General features: G+C 32.9%; 1 protein-coding gene across 16 annotated transcripts in view; it reads right to left on the bottom strand.

Annotated features, from left to right (window-relative positions):
• The window catches only part of LOC123533961 (WASH complex subunit 2-like), a 51,869-nt gene extending 33,555 nt beyond the window's left edge, over window positions 1–18,314 (bottom strand). For 3 of the 16 annotated variants that reach the window (XM_053519783.1, XM_045315961.2, XM_053519792.1), the window contains exons 1-3: window positions 3,979–4,315; window positions 2,973–3,063; window positions 261–1,616 (exon numbers count right to left, since the gene is read on the bottom strand). In XM_053519783.1, coding sequence (XP_053375758.1) covers window positions 261–1,079 — 819 coding nt within the window. In that variant the 5' untranslated portion in view covers window positions 1,080–1,616; window positions 2,973–3,063; window positions 3,979–4,315. Of the gene's footprint in view, window positions 1–260; window positions 1,617–2,050; window positions 2,097–2,972; window positions 3,064–3,978; window positions 4,317–5,312; window positions 5,334–7,642; window positions 7,930–8,008; window positions 8,164–11,613; window positions 11,678–18,273 lie in introns of those variants that run through there. The other 13 variants (XM_053519784.1, XM_045315966.2, XM_053519786.1 and 10 more) reach the window with 13 other exon arrangements.
• Window positions 18,315–18,600: the final 286 nt, after the last annotated feature.

Here is an 18,600-nt window from a genome sequence, read left to right as displayed (position 1 = left end):
AACTTGTTCTGTAAATGTTTCAATTATTTTTATAGAAGATTTAGAATAGGTAACAAGTTTTTCAGAAGAAAAAAAATATGACTTGTTCCTCACAGATTGTGAAATAGTCTGTTTAAAAAGTTTTAACAATTACATAAGCTGGTTATTTTAACAGACTTAAAATAATTGTCCATGCATAAAGAATAAATGAAGATATGAAAGAGCTATCATGAGCTAAAATCTATTCCACTAGCTATGAAAAATTTGATAAGAAACCATACCTCACTGTTACTATTTCGTGCAGCAGGTTTGTTAGAGCTAGTGGCTGTGTTAGTGACTGGCTCAACTAGAGAAAGTAGGTCATCACAAGAAGGCACTGTGCCCATTGGCTGAGCATTTAACAAAATGTCCAAGCTGTCTGCAGATTCATCTGGTGACATTTCATCATATGACTTAAAGCCTGATTCCGATTGGTTAACTGGTTGAGTAGGAGAATCTGATTGGTTGAAGGTAAATAAATCATCAATTTCATTGGTCTTTTTCCCATTTAGTTCTTTATGGGGTTCGTCAACAGTATTAGACTCTTGTTCCTTAGTACCAGATGGTTGCACAAAATCACCAAGTAAGTCGTCTTGTTCCTTAGTACCAGATGGTTGCACAAAGTCACCAAGTAAGTCGTCTTGTTCCTTAGTACCAGATGGTTGTGCAAAATCATCAAGTAAGTCATCTTGTTCCTTAGTACCAGATGGTTGCACAAAATCACCTAGTAAGTCGTCTTCTAACGGATTTGAAACATTTAAGGATGCCGACTTTTGGGCAGTTCCAAAATCAGTGGAAAAAATGTCTGGTTCATCATCAACATCACCAAACAAACTGTCCACATTCTTTGCTGTGGCATGCTTTTTCTTTGGTGTCGCTTTTGTTTCAAAAATGTCATCCTGTACTGCTGGAGTCAGGATGTCATCTAAAGTGTTAGCATTCAAACCGGCTTCCGAATTTGTTCCAAATATGTCATCAAGGTCTCTTGATGGTTTAGTCTGCTGTTCTTGAGGTTTAAACAAGTTGTCATCATCATCATCAAAATTCAATAGATCAGACATGGCTAAAATCAGTACTTTTAAGTCTTCTTTATTAAGGTTTATTTGGAGATAATAGTCTTATCCCTGCTAACTATTGCTTAAAACACAATCATCCCTAAGGTTTGAAGAATTTGCAAGCATCAGTATCACTTTATAATTTCCAAATTTTGCCTAAATTATATTTCCTATAAAGTGTTCCAAGTCAAGAGACTGTAAACGTCTGTCCCAGATGGAGTGTCCGACAGTTTACAGTGCTATTCCGCGTTCAGGGAATGTTCGACTTTCATACCACACCGTAAAAATCTAAATATGTTACCCAAGTCCTTGATGAGTTACAATTATCTATAATTGTCTGCCAATTTTTTTACCTATTCTAGCAGGTGCAAAAACCTATCTTTGTAGATATATATAAATAATATAAGTTAAAATTACTACTGGTTATATATAGATAGAAATTAAGATGTGATTTTGTTACGAGAGATGCTCTATAATTTGTATGAGTGTAAGAAGTTAGCAGTGATGTCATTCAATACCATGCAGGTGAAGTTTGATGGAAATCTGCAAAAAAAGAAAAATAGCAGCAAACTTCACAGCAAGACAACATTAGCAATCAAATGATACACTGTATATTCTATACTTAGCAGGAAAGAAGAAATGTATATCTGGCTACACATAAAATTCTAGCGTAACACTTTAGAATGATCTGCTTCTGGTATAGAGACCATAGAAAATTGTAAAGAAAAGGTTTAACCCTTACCCTGCTAAATTTCTATAATGAACTTGTCCATCTTTCAATTTGGACATTACCATTAACTGTTAAAAGGGTTGTTACCAAAAAGATACTGACTGAATGGCGAACAGTGCAGATCATGATCAGACTGCATGGATGTGCAGGCTGATCATGATCTACACTGGTCACAAAGGCAGAATCAGTCATGTCCAGCATGGTAAGGGTTAAAGCCTTTTTAAACTGTCCTCAAATAAACATTTACTTGCAGTTTAAGTCCCAAGAAATTCTGGTATTTTCTCAGTGACACACTTGCTAAAATTAATTCAATATTAACTGCCTATTACATTCTGAAGAACAGTGCTTTTTTCAATTTCAGGTTAAGCTATTCTGTTTAAAAGATATTCATACAGAATGTTCAAATTTTCCGCATCTCAAAAATGCTTGTTTTGTTTGATTTACTATGTGTCACTTATGCATAACTTAGATACAATCAGTGACTTTCTAATTATTAAAGGACAAAGGAAGACACAAGGTACCACTTAAGCATTATTTCCAGCATTTGCAAGCATCTGGGTAAAACCACTAACCTTTCAAACCTTTATAACATAAAAGAATTCTATATCTCGTTCAGGGCTTTGAGCCCGCAGCACTGAAGGCAGTGATCTGAAGTATGTGACATTAACCCTTCAGGCCCCTATGCTGAGTATTATATTCTACAATGTATAACGAGAAAGCTGAATTTTTCTGTAATTCTATACAAAAGACTCATTCTCAATCTTAACAATTTTTGTGGTTAATTGAATAAAAAACCATCTACTTTACCCTATCTCATTCATCCCCAAGAAATAACTATTACAAACCTTCACCTTGTTGAACCTGTATTAAGCAGCCAGCACAGGGAGTGAGACAATATAGGTGCTTACAGCAGATGGTTGCCCAAGTAAGGTTGATATCTAAACAAAATTTCAATTCAGGAAGTTTGCTGATTGGCTGCTTGTGCCAAGTGGCTGCATAAAACAGATGGCCTATAAGGCAGGTTTAACTGTAGTAAATTCTACCATGATCAAATGTTTGAAATTTCCAATGCGGTAATTGTACTCTTGCACTATTTATGTTAACAAATAAAACTGTATCTATTTCTTTGCCATAACAAAAGAATAGCAATGCAAGCAAAATATATTTACCTTATTATCTGAAATCAATGCGTATTGAATGAACTGTCAATGTTTACAATGAGCCAGCTCTTTTTAATACCTCTGCATTACAGGACTGCACCTGAAAATATATAAAATATCAATATATAATATATATGTATGTGTGTGCAAAAAATTCTCTTCATTGCTAAACCAGTATAAGTCTGTTACAATACTGCTACAAGTATTAGAGCATCACTCTGTTTGTTTTGTCGAGTTTAACATTGCATCAACACAATGTAAGGTCAGAAGGCAACTTTTCAGCTAAGTGGAGGAATACCCAAGGTGCCCTTCTGAGCATTATTTAATCACAAATGGGTAGAATCACCAACCTTTCGTAACCCAGTTGGATGGCTTCCTCACATGAAGAATTCAATGCCAAGTGAGGTTCGAACCACATTGTTGAGGGGCAAGTGATTCAAAGTCAGCGACCTTAACTACTCAGTCACGGAGGCCCCTGCGCAGCACTCTGACATCATGTGATGTACGAGGCAGCTGGCTGCAGCATATATAACCACTGGTAATACATCACTTATGGACAAATTTCTTTAAAAATATCAAAGTTAACATATAATCACAGAAAATCTGTCATTTTAAACAAGATTACACTTACATTTGTAATGTGATGTAGACTGGTTTTAAATAAAGCAATTCTCTTTAAACTGGCCCATTTCTACAGCATTTAGTACATAAGTTAAATTGCACTTTTATTCGAAGATTTACTAATGTAAAACAAGTGAGATTTTATAAAACAAACACAGCTTTAAACAAGTGTTCTTCATGTAAAAAAAACATGTAACAAAATGTCCAAATTTTTCAACTTTTGCCATATCACATTCATACACCTAGCTAAAATACAGCAATTACCTAAATTATCACATACTGCAAGACACTTTTCTATCTCGCGATCCATTACAATGAAAACAAGTTATATCAGATCAATTTGTCGCGGACACATTCTACATTCTATACAAATCAAAACACGTTAAATCCTTACCATAAATGGTGAATAAACATAAGCCAAAGCAGCTGGTATAGATTATGTTTATGTCCGTACACTTTGTGAATCAATTTGAAAATGTTTCAAATAGTTTTTATCAATTTAGCCAATTTCGCCGACATCGTAACAGCTATAAATATACCAATCAAGTTCATTTAGTATCATTAAACAGTTATCACTACAATCAAGTTTTATCTTTACACAATATCAAACACACCGTTATCGTAAAATAATCCTATCTTAATATACTGTTGAAATAGCCATACATGGTAAATTACTAAATATTACATAAATTAAAACAATATGCAACACAGACTATAGATAGGTTGCAACACAGACTATAGATAGGTATGTGAGATAATATAATACACTTCCAAATATGGAAAAAACAAAGTTTAATATCGGAAATTGTACACTGGAGTTTTGTAATCCTCCACTGAATGAGTTTCAAGTAGACTAATATATGACCCACACTTAAGCTAATATTGTGATTCATTTTAAACCAAGCATAAACAGTATAAAGAATATTTAATACATAAATAATGACATTACGATATTTCACTATTGTATGATCTCATTTTTTGTAAATAATGTATAGCTAAAAATGCACTATACATATATTTAAACATTTGCATTTAAAACTACCTTGTTAAAACCAAACTCAAGTGCTATATGATTTACATGTATCATTATGGTGGCAAATGTTTAGAAATAATTTTGGGTGTCTATCAAATTTTAGCAATAATTTTGAGCAAAGTTTCACTTTATTTAGATACCTACTTACTGTTTATCTTTTCTCTCGAAATATCCATGCACTTGTAAAACACCAAAAAAATCTTTCACTAGTTTTCCTAAGAGGAGAACCATAGTATTGAAAAGAAATGCAAAATTGCAAAATAAATATTACTGCCACAAGGAAATAAAGAAAATACCAGTAAAATGTCACTGAAAACTATTAATATATTACCTGTGAAATAAACAGCGTGAACCGAGACATAATACAGAAAAACCCTGCATGATTCAAGTGTCTGACTCATTTTCATATTGATTTCCAATGGCTTAAACAATAATACAGTTCTAGTGGAGCTGGAGACACTTGTTATTGGACAAACACATGGCTTCTAATATGCTAAGGAATGTGTGACAAAATGCCAATGTCAGAACACTTCGTTTTTGTACAAATGTCCAAAAATCGCACGCCCAACCCCCATACCTACCCTGATCACAACCCTTCCCCTCTGTTAAAACTGACCATTGTGAACAGGATCATGCTTTGACATTCTTAAATAAAAACAAAAGTGATTTCAAAAATTTACATCAAAACTAAATACCTTTAATTCTATTAGCCAAAGTCAAACTGAGCAGTGTGCACTTTATCTTAATTCCGACTTTCACACATTACCTTGATCCTTGGCAAACACACTTATTTGCTGATATTTTTCAAACTAAACTTGTTGTATTTAGTTATACAAACATTTGTGATACAAATTTCAGTAACTAATACAAATTATATTTTAAACTTCAAAGAAAAACAGATCATATACAGTTTGCATCCTATGCATAGTCACTGAAATGTGACATGCAACTGCATAATGCACTCGAATTTGCTGAAACTTATAAAACCACAAATCATGTAATTTTCCTTGAAAACAATTTTTGTTATTCAAGGATATCTCCTGATTAAATTTCATTCTCAAATTTGTACCAATATAAAACAAGTATAATATGAGTTGTCATGGTTCTCTAATGTTTTTAGAGGCAGATATTCTGCCCATTTCCCTCTACATAAAACTTTACATCAACAGATTTTACATTTGATCCGCGCCATGAGAAAACCAACATAGTGGCTTTGCGACCAGCATGGATCCAGACCAGCCTGCGCATCCGCACAGTCTGGTCAGGATCCATGCTATTCGCTAACGGTTTCTCTAATTGCAATAGGCTTTGAAAGCGAACAGCATGGATCCTGACCAGACTGCATGGATATGCAGGCTGGTCTGCATCAATGCTGGACGCAAACGCACTATGTTGGTTTTCTCATGGCGCAGCTCAAATTATTTTTTCTAGATTTTTGTGATACAATATGTTTGCTATCCAAATTCAGACAAGTTATTTTATTTCTGTTTGTCATTAATAAGAGTCCCTTTCACTGAAAATGTCACAAAGTCTCCCCTATCTTGAGGGCCCTAAGTTAAGTTATTATTCAGACAAAGTTTTCATACATATTCAGACGTTTCCTCAGAAATTATTCAGACTGCATGTCAGACAATATTCAGAAAAAGATTTTCATAAGAGGTGACCCAATTTCCCAAGACACATTAAGAGAGCTCAGATACAGTTCAAGCTTTTTACCAGAAGGTAAACAACAAAACTGTATTTAGGACAAGTAAAGTTAAGGGACACAAAACAAGTACAAGAGAGTTCTAAGAACATACATGCCTTCATTCATAGCCAGTCAGTGATGATTTGAAGAACTTGAAGAAATACCAAGTAATTAAAGAGAAACCATTTGTGGAGGGGGCATAAGGGTCATCTACACTTTAAGCCCAATTATCCAGTCAAGTTTGAAGAGTCTGGGTCAAGTGCTTCTCAAATTACTGTGCAGAGATAGTTTTCAATGTTCAGGTCCCTATGACCTTGACCTTTGACTTATTGACCCCAAAAACAACAGGGGACATGTTCTTCATAAACCCAATCATGCTATCATGTTTTAAAGTTCTGGTTCTCAAGTTAATGAACAGAAACCGTATTCAAGGTTTAGGTCGCTGTGACCTTGACCTTTGACCTATTTGCCCAAAAAACAAGATGTGTCATCTGCATTACAAGCCCAATCAAGCTACTAAATTTGAATGTTCTGGGTCAAGTGGTTCTCAAGTTATTGAGTGGAAACCATTCGCTTTACCAACAAAAGGACTAACCAACGCAACAGACATGTGCAAAGCAATATGTCACCGCTTCTTCAAAGAAGGACATAATATAATCTATGCTGCTTTAACCTGAGTACAAGACACTAGAAAATTTATGTGCATGCCTACCCATAATCTGTCACAGGTACATTCAAATTTAATTACTTTACATTGAATAATTTTAATGCATGCATGCATTAACTCTGTCATATTTATTGCTTTTAGCATAATACTTAACTATTTGTATGACAATTCTGACATCTTACATAAGTGAAACATGTTATACCATGACTATGTAATTGATACAACTGATTAGTATTTCTATAAATATTAAAGGCTCATAATGCCTATGTGTTTATAATGTGGGTGCACCACATTTTTCATTATTAACATAAAATATTATAATTTCTTATAAAATCCTATTTTTTTATTGTGCGTTTTATTCGACCTGGTGGTGCGGAGTTAATCTCTGACTTATGCAAATAATGGTAATCTCAAAAAACGAGCAAAATAGGTAGAGCAATATATTTGTTTAATTCCGTAATCCTCGGTAACCAATGACTAAAATTCAATGCTACATTGGTTACATGTACTACATACCCTGCACAATAATGTAGAGGACCGTAATGAAACCCTGCCCCGCCAGGTCAAACGAAATGCACCATATCATTATTTTCTCTAATGTTTCTTTCTCTAAGTTTTGAATACTGATAAACAGACTGTAGACAGTTTACCGGAAACATTAAATTTATTACCTCCCTTTATAGCTGTAACAGTTTTTCATGTGCATTATTAAAAGTAGTGTTTTTTTCTTATCATGTACATGTAATCATGCGTAACATCTTTTTGACTGATTATGATCTACACTAGTTGCAAAAGCAGAATCAATCATCAAACACAAAAATCAAACACAGTATGTAAAATTAAATTCTGAAAACTGTTTCCAAAACGGAGCACTAGAGATACTGCAACTGTCGATCAAATGTTAAGCTATGTTCCATTTTGCTCTCACTTTTCTTTTTCAAAACAATTCCTCTTAGCTTTATTATCAAACATGGTCTGAACAGCATTGTACATTTGAATGAGTAAAATGAACTTTTCACAAAAAGATAAATAAGTACCTGAATATGTCCTACATAATATATGCATACATGCATTAAAGTTCATGATATTGCTACTCTCTACACAGTTGTATTACACTAGTGCAACAAATGTCTCCTATCGCAAGATGACATTTTATCAGCGTTTAAGTGACAATAAAATGAATGTTATCATCGTTGGTCACAGGACAACCACTAACTATAACTGTAGGGAGGATATCACTTGTCTATTGTACTACCACAATCACTTCTCAACACGGCTACCAACTTAAATACTACAAGCTTTTTACTTCAGTGCAACAAAGTTGTATCTCCCTCTTCTTAACAATAATATGGTAGATTCTCGCCATTTGACAAAACATCAAAGTTAAATGTTTTTATCAAGCTGATAACCAAAAAGATAGGCTTTCACAAACTGCAGCAAATCACGGACCCTGTCATTGTTAGCATACTTTTGTGCATTGTTACTGCAGTTCTGAAAGAAAGAAGACTGTTACAATGGAGTTCGAGATATATATATGATAGTATCTGTCCCAAAACATGTTTTCCAGTGTGCTTAGAAGACATACTTTTTGGCTGACTACTATTAAATTACAGCAAGTATTTGAACATTTGTGATCCTGTGGCGAAAATCTAGCACAACTTCTCTCCACTGACATATTTGATGGATCATGACCTCTGATAATACTGTGAATACAGTTCACTGTAGAAATAAGGCAATTACTAAACGAATAAATTTAAAAACTATGCTAAACTTCCTTTTTGTTGAAATTCTACATACAATTCTGCATCAACTTCGAAAATCACATTGTAGAACTCGCATATCAGCCAAATTCCGTAATGGAATTTTAACTTTGGTTTGTTTAATCATTTTTTATATCTATTTCTGCAACTGTTTACAGACTGGGGCATTACAGCAAATAACAGTTTTGCCAGAAATAAAATCGGTGAAATATCAGTGTTTTTTCTCTCCTAAATTAATTTGTAAGACTTAGACCTCACAAATAGAAAATTACTGGCATGACATTTGCACTTCCTTGGAAACGCACAATCTTGTCAGCATGCGAAAAAATAGCCACAGAGTTACATGTACAATTACTGTCACAGAACTACAACAAAATTACGGCTGAAATATGTTAAGAAAATGTACTTTGTGTTGTTTTGTTTCTGATACTTCGATCAACGAGACATCCGGTACAATGTACCAATCGAACAAAAAGTGTTCTATTTTCATTTTTTACCAAGAAGGATATACATTCACAACGATGAATGTATTTGAAGGTTTTTTTTCTGAGTCACAACTTTAATTGTAACAATAAAGCAAAGATCATATATCTGATGCTGCAATATCAAATGTATAAATACTAAACACTCTTGAGGCTGACAATCTGTAGCCCTTCATTCAGATATCCAAAATATTGTTGAAAATTTCTATTTAACCCAAAATCGAAACAAAATCAAATACAAAAGGAACCTTAAACCTGACAGATTGGTCTAAATCCTATTGTAACGTGATTTTGGATGCCCTGTTTGAAGGTTTGCCTGCAATAAATTTGTTAGAAGGCCTTAGGGCTGTCATTGATTGGGTCTTAGGCATATCGACGATACCGATATATCAGAAGACAAATATGGACGATACATTGAAATATCGATTATTAAGTTAGATTTACAATCTATTTGTTCCTATGCATACTATATACCTTCCTGTAAATGCTATTTTTAGTTTTATTGCCTATTTTTCATATTACTGTTTGATTGTGTTGTATTTGTATTTATGAAATTAAAGAAAATAATAAAAATTAATAAAATCTTTCATTTTTATTTTGCCTCCACTTCTCTTTTGCATTTATCCAAATTTACAACTTTGTGAACTTAATAGTTTTTGAGGGTCTGAGTGTTTATCTGGATAGTTTTTTCTCTCTGTAAAATATCGATTTTTGAAAATGGGAATCGATAATCGATCGACAAAAAAATATCGTTGATACATCGATATCGTTTCTATCGATGACAGCCCTAGAAGGCCTCGATGAGTTGCAATTTTCCCAAATATTTCAGTACTTAAAACAGATTGTACTTCAAAGCCGTCAAACGTAAGAAAATTTCATAATTGATACAAATTAAGTCTCTCTATTTCAGATCATAATCTGTCATATTTAACGGTCCTGTGTCACACCTTCCTATCTCTAACATGTTTGTGGTTTATGGGAGACAAACTGGATTGTCCGTCTTGATAGCAATCTTCTAACGCTCTCAAATACATTCACAAGTGTTTTAGCAAGCACTTCAACTCAAGTGTCAATACAAATACAGACAATTTCAATCGATCATACAATATATGGAGGATTTCCGACTTTTGAAACAATTGCTCAGTTTTTATTTGGGTTTTACAGTATTATTATGTGTTTTGTAAAAGATTTTTTTTCGAAGACTTTTCTGTCATATCAAGATGAATAACTGAGAATAATTATAACTACTATTTATAGCTAAAACATACAAACAAATGTAACTAGTCATATCTGGCCTTTTATTTATTTTAGTTACAGAACTGAACAGAAAGTTTAACATTTTGGATTTATTTAAACATAGTTTATCATCCATACACAGAGTATATATATATATATATATATATATTTATATCATATCAAAAACTAAAATCAAAATGAGTTGAATATTAAAAGGAAAACACAATCACAATTTAATGAGGGTAGATGTATAACTAGAATAATAAAATTGGCAAATATTAGATACATGTACAAAATGTAACAGTCTCAGGAAAAATGTGCAGCCTCGACCGGGATTCGAACCTCGGACCTTCGGCTTACCGTGCCAACGCTCTACCAATTGAGCTACCGAGGCCACCTGATACGAGAACCGCTACACACCTTCCCTCTTATAGCGAGACATTGGCATCCAGACTCTCGTAAAACATTTTCTCTATTTTTCTTTTTTTAATTTTTTTACATGTATACAGTGAACTGGTTAAAAGTTGTTACTGATTGGCTTAATTAATTTTACAGATAAATGTTTTCACAACAGGCTAAAAGCTTACTAATATAGACCTCTAGGTACTCGATTATTGACAGTCACTTTTAGAATTTGCAAGAACTAGGGTTTCATTAATTACTGAAGTAGAAGGGGAAAGATCCAAAGTAGAGAAGGTGTCAGACGGCTCTCCCTTTTATAACTTGCTATATTTACTACAAATAAAGTAAGCGCTGCTTCAGATCGCTACAACAAGGGAAAATACCCTCCTCCCTTCCCACCCTTAATGAAAGCCCTGAAGTAGCATACATATTGGTCCAAACGGAAACAATTTTTTGTGTCTTCAGTAGGCCTACTGTTTTAAGAGATTATCTACTCTTAACTTCACACAATGAAGGAATAAAGATGAATTTCTTATTCAACATTATCTTAAATGTAACAAACGCAAATTGTATGTTTTACATAAATATGTACCAGTTTGCTAAAACTTGCATTAAATCGGTTTATTTTTGCCCTCAAATTATATAATAAATCTCTCTCCACTTTGGCTATTCTTAAATTCACATAATATCTTAAAATTTAATTAGTACAGGAAAATTGAAGATTTATCTAATTTGTTCATAAACTATGAAAAAATACTATACCTAAAAGAATAAAATCCATAATAAAAATCTAAGCTCTTATCAAGTCCATAACTGAGCAGTTAAAATCAATTACTCTAAACATTCTTTATCTGATATTAAACTGATAATGTAACACTGAATCAACTACAACTGATTAATCAGTGTAAACATATAAGAAAATGGCATAGTTATATTATTGGTAAACCACGACTAAGTATTTTAACTGAAAATGTACTGATAGATTAACATAAGTAAAGTCAAGCCCTGTCAAGTCAATCAAAACACACATTAAATGATTAATAAGTTATTAATAAGCTGGCCATAATTCAAACCTTATATGTACTTGTATGCTAAAGGACAAAATGATATCATATCACATAGATCTAAATCCTACTTTTTTTTTTAAATTCCTTTAAGGATGTATGAGCGTTTTTTTCGGGGTTTTTTGTTGTTGTTTTTTTTTTCAGGATATCCGCTACTGTGAAATTGTTAATAATCGTGGGGGACTAATTTTCGTGGATTTTGTGGTCTAGTCAATCCACAAAATTTTAACCCAACGAACAAGTAAAATTCCCATTCATTTTTGTTCAAAATTTAAAATCCATGAATTCATATCCTCACGAAATTGCTGTTTCGATCAAAATCACGAAATTTCATGCCCACGAAATTAAATGATTTTACAGTATTTTGAAAAAAATTTCTTTAAATATTTCTTTCTAATAAATCTTATGCTGAAATAAATGCTGAATAATCAAAATAATTGGCTGCTAATGTACCATATTTAACCAATCAGATTCTACTTGTTGCGAAAAAAAAAAAATTTTTTGCCAGCATTTTCCTTAATCTGATTCAAGATGCACAATGGGGTAGTTGGCGGTAATTTCAAATATCTATTTAACCAGATCAGGTTTGGTTCTGATATTTTTCTGACTGATATGTATAATGATAAGCTACAATTGAAATAAAAGTTTTCTTAAAGGGGAGTGGGGTTGTAATTACAATTTTTTTTTAATGATAAGAAATATTTAGTCTTTCTGATCATACATTAGCATCATTTCATGACATTTTTCAGTTTTCACATATTCTTAAGTAATAAAAAGGTCCATTACATAGGGTTTAATCCCTATTAGAAATGTACGTTTTCATCATTTTTTTAATTTTGTAATTATACCTCCACTCCCCTTTAATAAGACCCGCTCCCCTTTAAAACAAAAGTTAATGTATCCCATCATACTAAAGATGTGTGGAGATTCTGAAAATGTTTGGGCAAGTAATTCCCAAGAAACATTTTTACATTCAAAACTGTCACAGAATTTCTCTGTTAAACGGGGCTTAATTTTGACAAAATATAACCTGGAGTTATGTAACTTGACATGTGACGTTATCTCATGATGCAAAAGGCATGGGTTTAGTTTGAAAGTATTTGGTCTAGTTGTTTTTGTGAATCCAGCTTACATGCAGAACTTTAAACCAAAATTTCAATGTTAAAAAGGGGCATGACTATGACAATATAAAAGCTTGAATTATGTAACTTGCCTGGTGAGGTCATTTTAGGATGCCAAACTGCAAAGACAAGTGTGAAGTTTGTAAGCATTGGCCAAATAGCTTTTGAAAAAGTTTTACCTGCTACTTATATAACATACAAAACTGTAACCTGAAATGAACATATCAATTTCTAGAGTTATGCACCTTGTCCTTCGAGGTCACCTCATGATTCCAAATGCATGTGTGAAGTTTGAAAACATCTGGCCTAGCAGTTTTCGAGAAGCCTACTTACATGAAAAGCAAAAAAACATCTGAAACATGGAAGTCAATGCCAATTAAAGGGTGACAACTACAATAGATCTGCTATTTTGAAAAATTCCCTACAGTCGAACTAAAAATACAACTTAATATGTAATAATATACATGTATGTATAAATACAAAGGCAAAGGTTTTTACAGCAGTAAGACTGAAATTTTCAGGACCACATTTCCCTACCATGTTTCACTAAAATACTTCAAAACATGTCCGAGATGACACTGGACATACAGAACATGGAAAAAAAAGTACTCAATATAATACAGTAATGCTGGTCATAAATTTTGTCTTCCTCAAGCAATCCGAACACAACTTGCAGGGCTGCATTTCTGTATAGCAGTTAACATTTCATCCACGTTTGATTTAAATCCTAAATATTTCAGGCCATTTTTAGTTACTTTCTTTCATAACAAGAGCTGTCCGTAAGACAGCCAAGCTCGACTATTCGAAATACTGTCCCAGAAGCAGGAAAATATTATCCAAAAGGTTAAATAACAAAAGAGTTTTAAGTTCAAAAGGGGACATAATTTGACTAAAATGCATATCAGAGTTATGGGACTTGCTGCTATCAACTAGTTTTATAACACCGAAGGCACATGTGAATTTCAATTCAATATCTGCATTAGTTTTGGAGATAGTAACTTGCATGTAAAACTTTAACCAGAATTTTCTAAGTCCAAAAGTGGGCCTAATTTGCCCAAAATACATGTCAGAGTTATGGGACTTGACCCAGTGAGGTTGGTAATTGATCTAGAAAATGAAAAAATAAGTTTCAAATCTATATGCCTTTTAGAAATAGCTGTATGTACTTGCATGCAAAACTTTAACCAGGATTTTCTAAGTCCAAAAGGGGGCATAATTTGCCCAAAATACATGTCAGAGTTATAGGACTTGACCCTGTGAGGTTGATAATTGATCTAGAAAAAGAAAAAATAAGCTTCAAATCTATATGCCTTTTAGTAATAGCTGTATGTACTTGCTCGCAAAACTTTAACCAGGATTTTCTAAGTCCAAAAGGGGGCATAATTTGGCCAAAATGAAGGTCAGAGTTATGGGACTTGCTGCTATCAACTAGTTTTATAACCCCGAAGCCACATGTGAAGTTTCTATTCAATATCTGCATTAGTTTTGGAGATAGTAACTTGCATGTAAAACTTTAACCAGAATTTTCTAAGTCCAAAAGTGGGCCTAATTTGCCCAAAATACATGTCAGAGTTATGGGATTTGACTCAGTGAGGTTGGTAATTGACCTAGAAAAAGAAAAAATAAGTTTCAAAGCTATATGCCTTTAAATGATATCTGTATGTATTTGCATGCAAAAATTTAACCAAGGTGTAAAGCCAACGCCAGGGTGAGTAGAATAGCTAGACTATTCTTCGAATAGCTGAGCTAAAAATGTAAAAAGCAGGTCATAGAAAAAGCAGACATTAAATGACTTGTTTAAACCATTAATTATATTTGGGTTGTTTTTTTTTCTTGTATACATGTACCGCTTGCAAACAGTATTAAAAATATTTGATTTCTTTATCAATTGTAAGTATTTTGTGCACTATTTCGATGTCTTAACCTATTTTTTTCTCAGAAGAGTTACTTTAATTCACATAAACTTTAGGCAGTGGCTAGGGTTACGGTACCGTAATCCTAGCCTCCGATTCAAGGATTACGGAAGTTCCGTATTCCTAGACAACCCTATGAGAATAGGCTAGGATTACGGAAGTATTTAAGAGGACTCAATATATATGTTAGGACATGCATAAAATGATGTTGTAAACTTAGTTGTTTCACCGTGACTTAAAATAGCGATTTTTCATGTCTAGAATATTATTTCACGTTATCGATCCACCATCTTGGACAAGGTGGACAATTATTTATGCGCTGTTAATGAATGATTATAAATGATAAAAGTTAAAATCTTCTTAACGAAAATAGTAAAGTTTCAATGTTTCAATTCTTTTCAATTTCCATAAAAAAAATTGTGTTTTTCTTCTTTTTTTTAATAAAAAAATATTGTTGTAATTTTGTTTTTTGTTTACAGTACGTTATTATTTCTAGTCATGATTTTGCATTTTCTCTTTCATTTTTAATTGATCTTCTCTATTTTTTTCTTTTCTCTTTCTTCTTTTACTACTGGTACTGATGATAAACCCAGACAGATGATAAAGTCGACCACCTTGGAAATATTCGATTGCAATCGGTTATTTATAAAATTGAACACACCATCTAACAGTTTTCACATACAACACCAACTGGTAAATAAAAACAAAATTGGTAAGTATTCTGTATAAATAAATGACTTACATTTATCTGTATAAAAAAACATTTATCCAAAATTACTTGGGAAGAGGGTGTTTTTTGCGCATGCCCACTGTTGCCACGTGAAGGCCTGACATTGGGTCACTTTTCATTACCTGATCAGGAATGACTGTTGCAGCTTTTTGGGGGAAAGTTTCAATATAATACTACGAAGAAAATTTTGTAAATGACAAAGTGGTCGAATTTATCATCAGTCAACCTTCGTACAGTCCCCATTTTACAAACCCCTTTCAGGGCCTCACTTCGGGTGAGTTTGCTAGCTAAATATAAATTTGAATTAAGTAAAGTTTTCAGCAAATGTTAAGCTTTATTTGATACCGACCATTGATTACAAATTGCAGAAATAAAGAAGTTACAGGTAAAAAAACTCATTTTCTGTCTGGGTTTATCATCAGTACCAGTAACCCAAAACGGCATATCGATAACACGAAATAATACGACAGGCATGAAAAGTCGCTATTATAAGTGAAATAAGTAAGTTTACAACATTATTTATGCATGTCCTAACATATATTTGATGCCACTTAAATACTTCCGTAATCCTAGCCTATCCCGAAAGGGTAGTCCAAATATTACAGGGGTTTTTTTTGGCCATTTTTATAGCCATTTTTCGGCTATATACATTGACCAAATTATGCACAATTTTGTAATGGAAGTATGTTAAAGAGATTGTACAATGTGAAACAAGTTTATGAGAAAGTGCTTAAACACATCCTTACTATATCCTGTGGGACTACATATTTCCCAATTCGGAACATTTACGCATCAAAATTCCCAATTTTAGGGGTATAGGCTATGTTCCCAAAATAGCCAGAAAAAACCCTGTATTAATTGTACTCGAGAGTTGAATATTGTTATATTTTTTTGACTTGTCAATATCCGCCTCTAGGTAGACAATGTAAAATATCAAAATGTAAAATTGGTCTACCCGAGGTCTGATTATTTAGACTACCCGAAAGGGTTGTCTAGAAATACGGAACTTCTGTAATCCTAGAATTGGAGGCTAGAATTATGGTACCGTAAACCTAGCCATTGCCTAAATTTTATTTATAAGAATTAAGATATTCATTCACATGTTTAAAAGACTACAAATAACAATTGTTCTTAGAAATATCATAAGATCAGTCCTTTATTTTCCAAGTATGGTGTAAACTTAAACTCTGATCATTGATTGATCTCTGATCATTGATTTAAAAAAGTTTGATCTACAGACCCTATTCATAGGCTCTGCACATCATCTCATCACCACCTACATATACATATATGCACATGCTAAGTTTGAAGTCAATACCTTTCTGAAAGTTTCATAGTTTAGATATTGTTAAAGATGCTTTTTGTGATTAACAACAATTTTGAAGCTGTTTAACAGTTGCTGTGTTTAATTCATAAATCTTATTTGTTGCTGATAGATACAGATAACTCGTCAATAGCGGGTCACTATCTAAACATTTAGCATATAATGAAGAATGTTTAGACTTTCATGATATCTAAACTAACTAACACTTAAAACTATTGCTTGCATTCATATCAATGTTTGATTTATTTGAATCATTCTTTTATGTCTGAAGTTATGATGAAATATCTATACCTGTCTGATTCACCAATAGGGGGTCACCTTTGCCAATAGGGGGTCACCTGGTTTCTCATTTTCTATCCATTTAAAATAGCCTTTTTCTGACAAAACATGACTGTGGTATTAGAAATAAACATTTCAAGACAGAATATAATGAGAGACAGTTTGTTTACATTTCAAACAGGAGATATTAAGTTAAAGAATATAGCACTAGTTTTCACAGTTGTATTTCTATGCATAATTAGCACCACCTATATCTAAAACTAAAATCAAAATATTGATTCACAGAACCTTATTCATTTATCTAAGTTTGCCAGTTCAAACCAGTACAACATCAAATCAACCTTTGATTTGTATTTTTAAGCCAAATAAACAACCTTTTGATTATCCCTGAAATGGGTGATTCTCTACTGGCTGAAATGGCTGCCTCAGTTTCATGGCACTTTTTTCCATCGAAGTCAATCTAAAATTCATAATCATAATTATTCCTATGACAGTGTGCGTTTCACTCTTCAAAATGATACCAAATTTGTGTGGTTTTATCGAAGAAATTGTGAGGTACGCTAAAAAATATTCTACTTTGAAGAATTCAAGAGTGCTAAAATCCAAGTCAGGAAACATGGTTGCAAGAGTTATCTACTCAATACTCATGGAACTCAAACTCATTAGATTAGATCCATCTTCTTTTGTCTATTAATTGCTAAATGATAAGTGTATATAACTGGATACTTAAACATTGTATACTCTAATATGTTTAAGAGAGATTCACATTTTATTTTCAATTGACCCTCTATTGGCAGTGATTCTCTATTGGCGAGTTGACTGTACAAGTTTTGATTGCCACTGAACACTTGTTCCGAGAATTCTGTGGACGACACTGGTCAATTTGGACACAAGTAAATAACACAACTAAAAGTTAAATTATTTTGCTAAACTCTGCATTAAATCATAAACAAACAAGTAGTGAACACCTGTATTTAATTAGTTTTTTTACCTGTCATTTTTCTCTGCTTTTTTTCGGTGCAACGTGAGAACGGTCACGCAAGTAATTGCGAAGCAGGACATGAAACACTAAATCCAAGGTAATACAGTAGTAAATAAATTTGATGTATGTTCAAATTAACAAATTTTTGAGAGCTGTAACACATAGCCAGGGCCGTTTTGAAAAAGGAATGTGCAATTTCAAGAGTTCAACAATTCAAGATTTTGAAGAATATGCATTGGAAAGAAGTTTGATAATTATTTTGGGAGAAAGTTGTCAAAAAGTAATGTTGCAGAACGAGAAAAGCACAATTTCTACTTAGAAGGATTAAGATTAACT

Source organism: Mercenaria mercenaria, chromosome 12 (genome assembly GCF_021730395.1).
Source record: "Mercenaria mercenaria strain notata chromosome 12, MADL_Memer_1, whole genome shotgun sequence".
Taxonomy (NCBI): domain Eukaryota; kingdom Metazoa; phylum Mollusca; class Bivalvia; order Venerida; family Veneridae; genus Mercenaria; species Mercenaria mercenaria.
The sequence above is the reverse complement of the archived record's forward strand: the minus strand, read 5'-3'. Positions and strand labels throughout refer to the sequence as shown.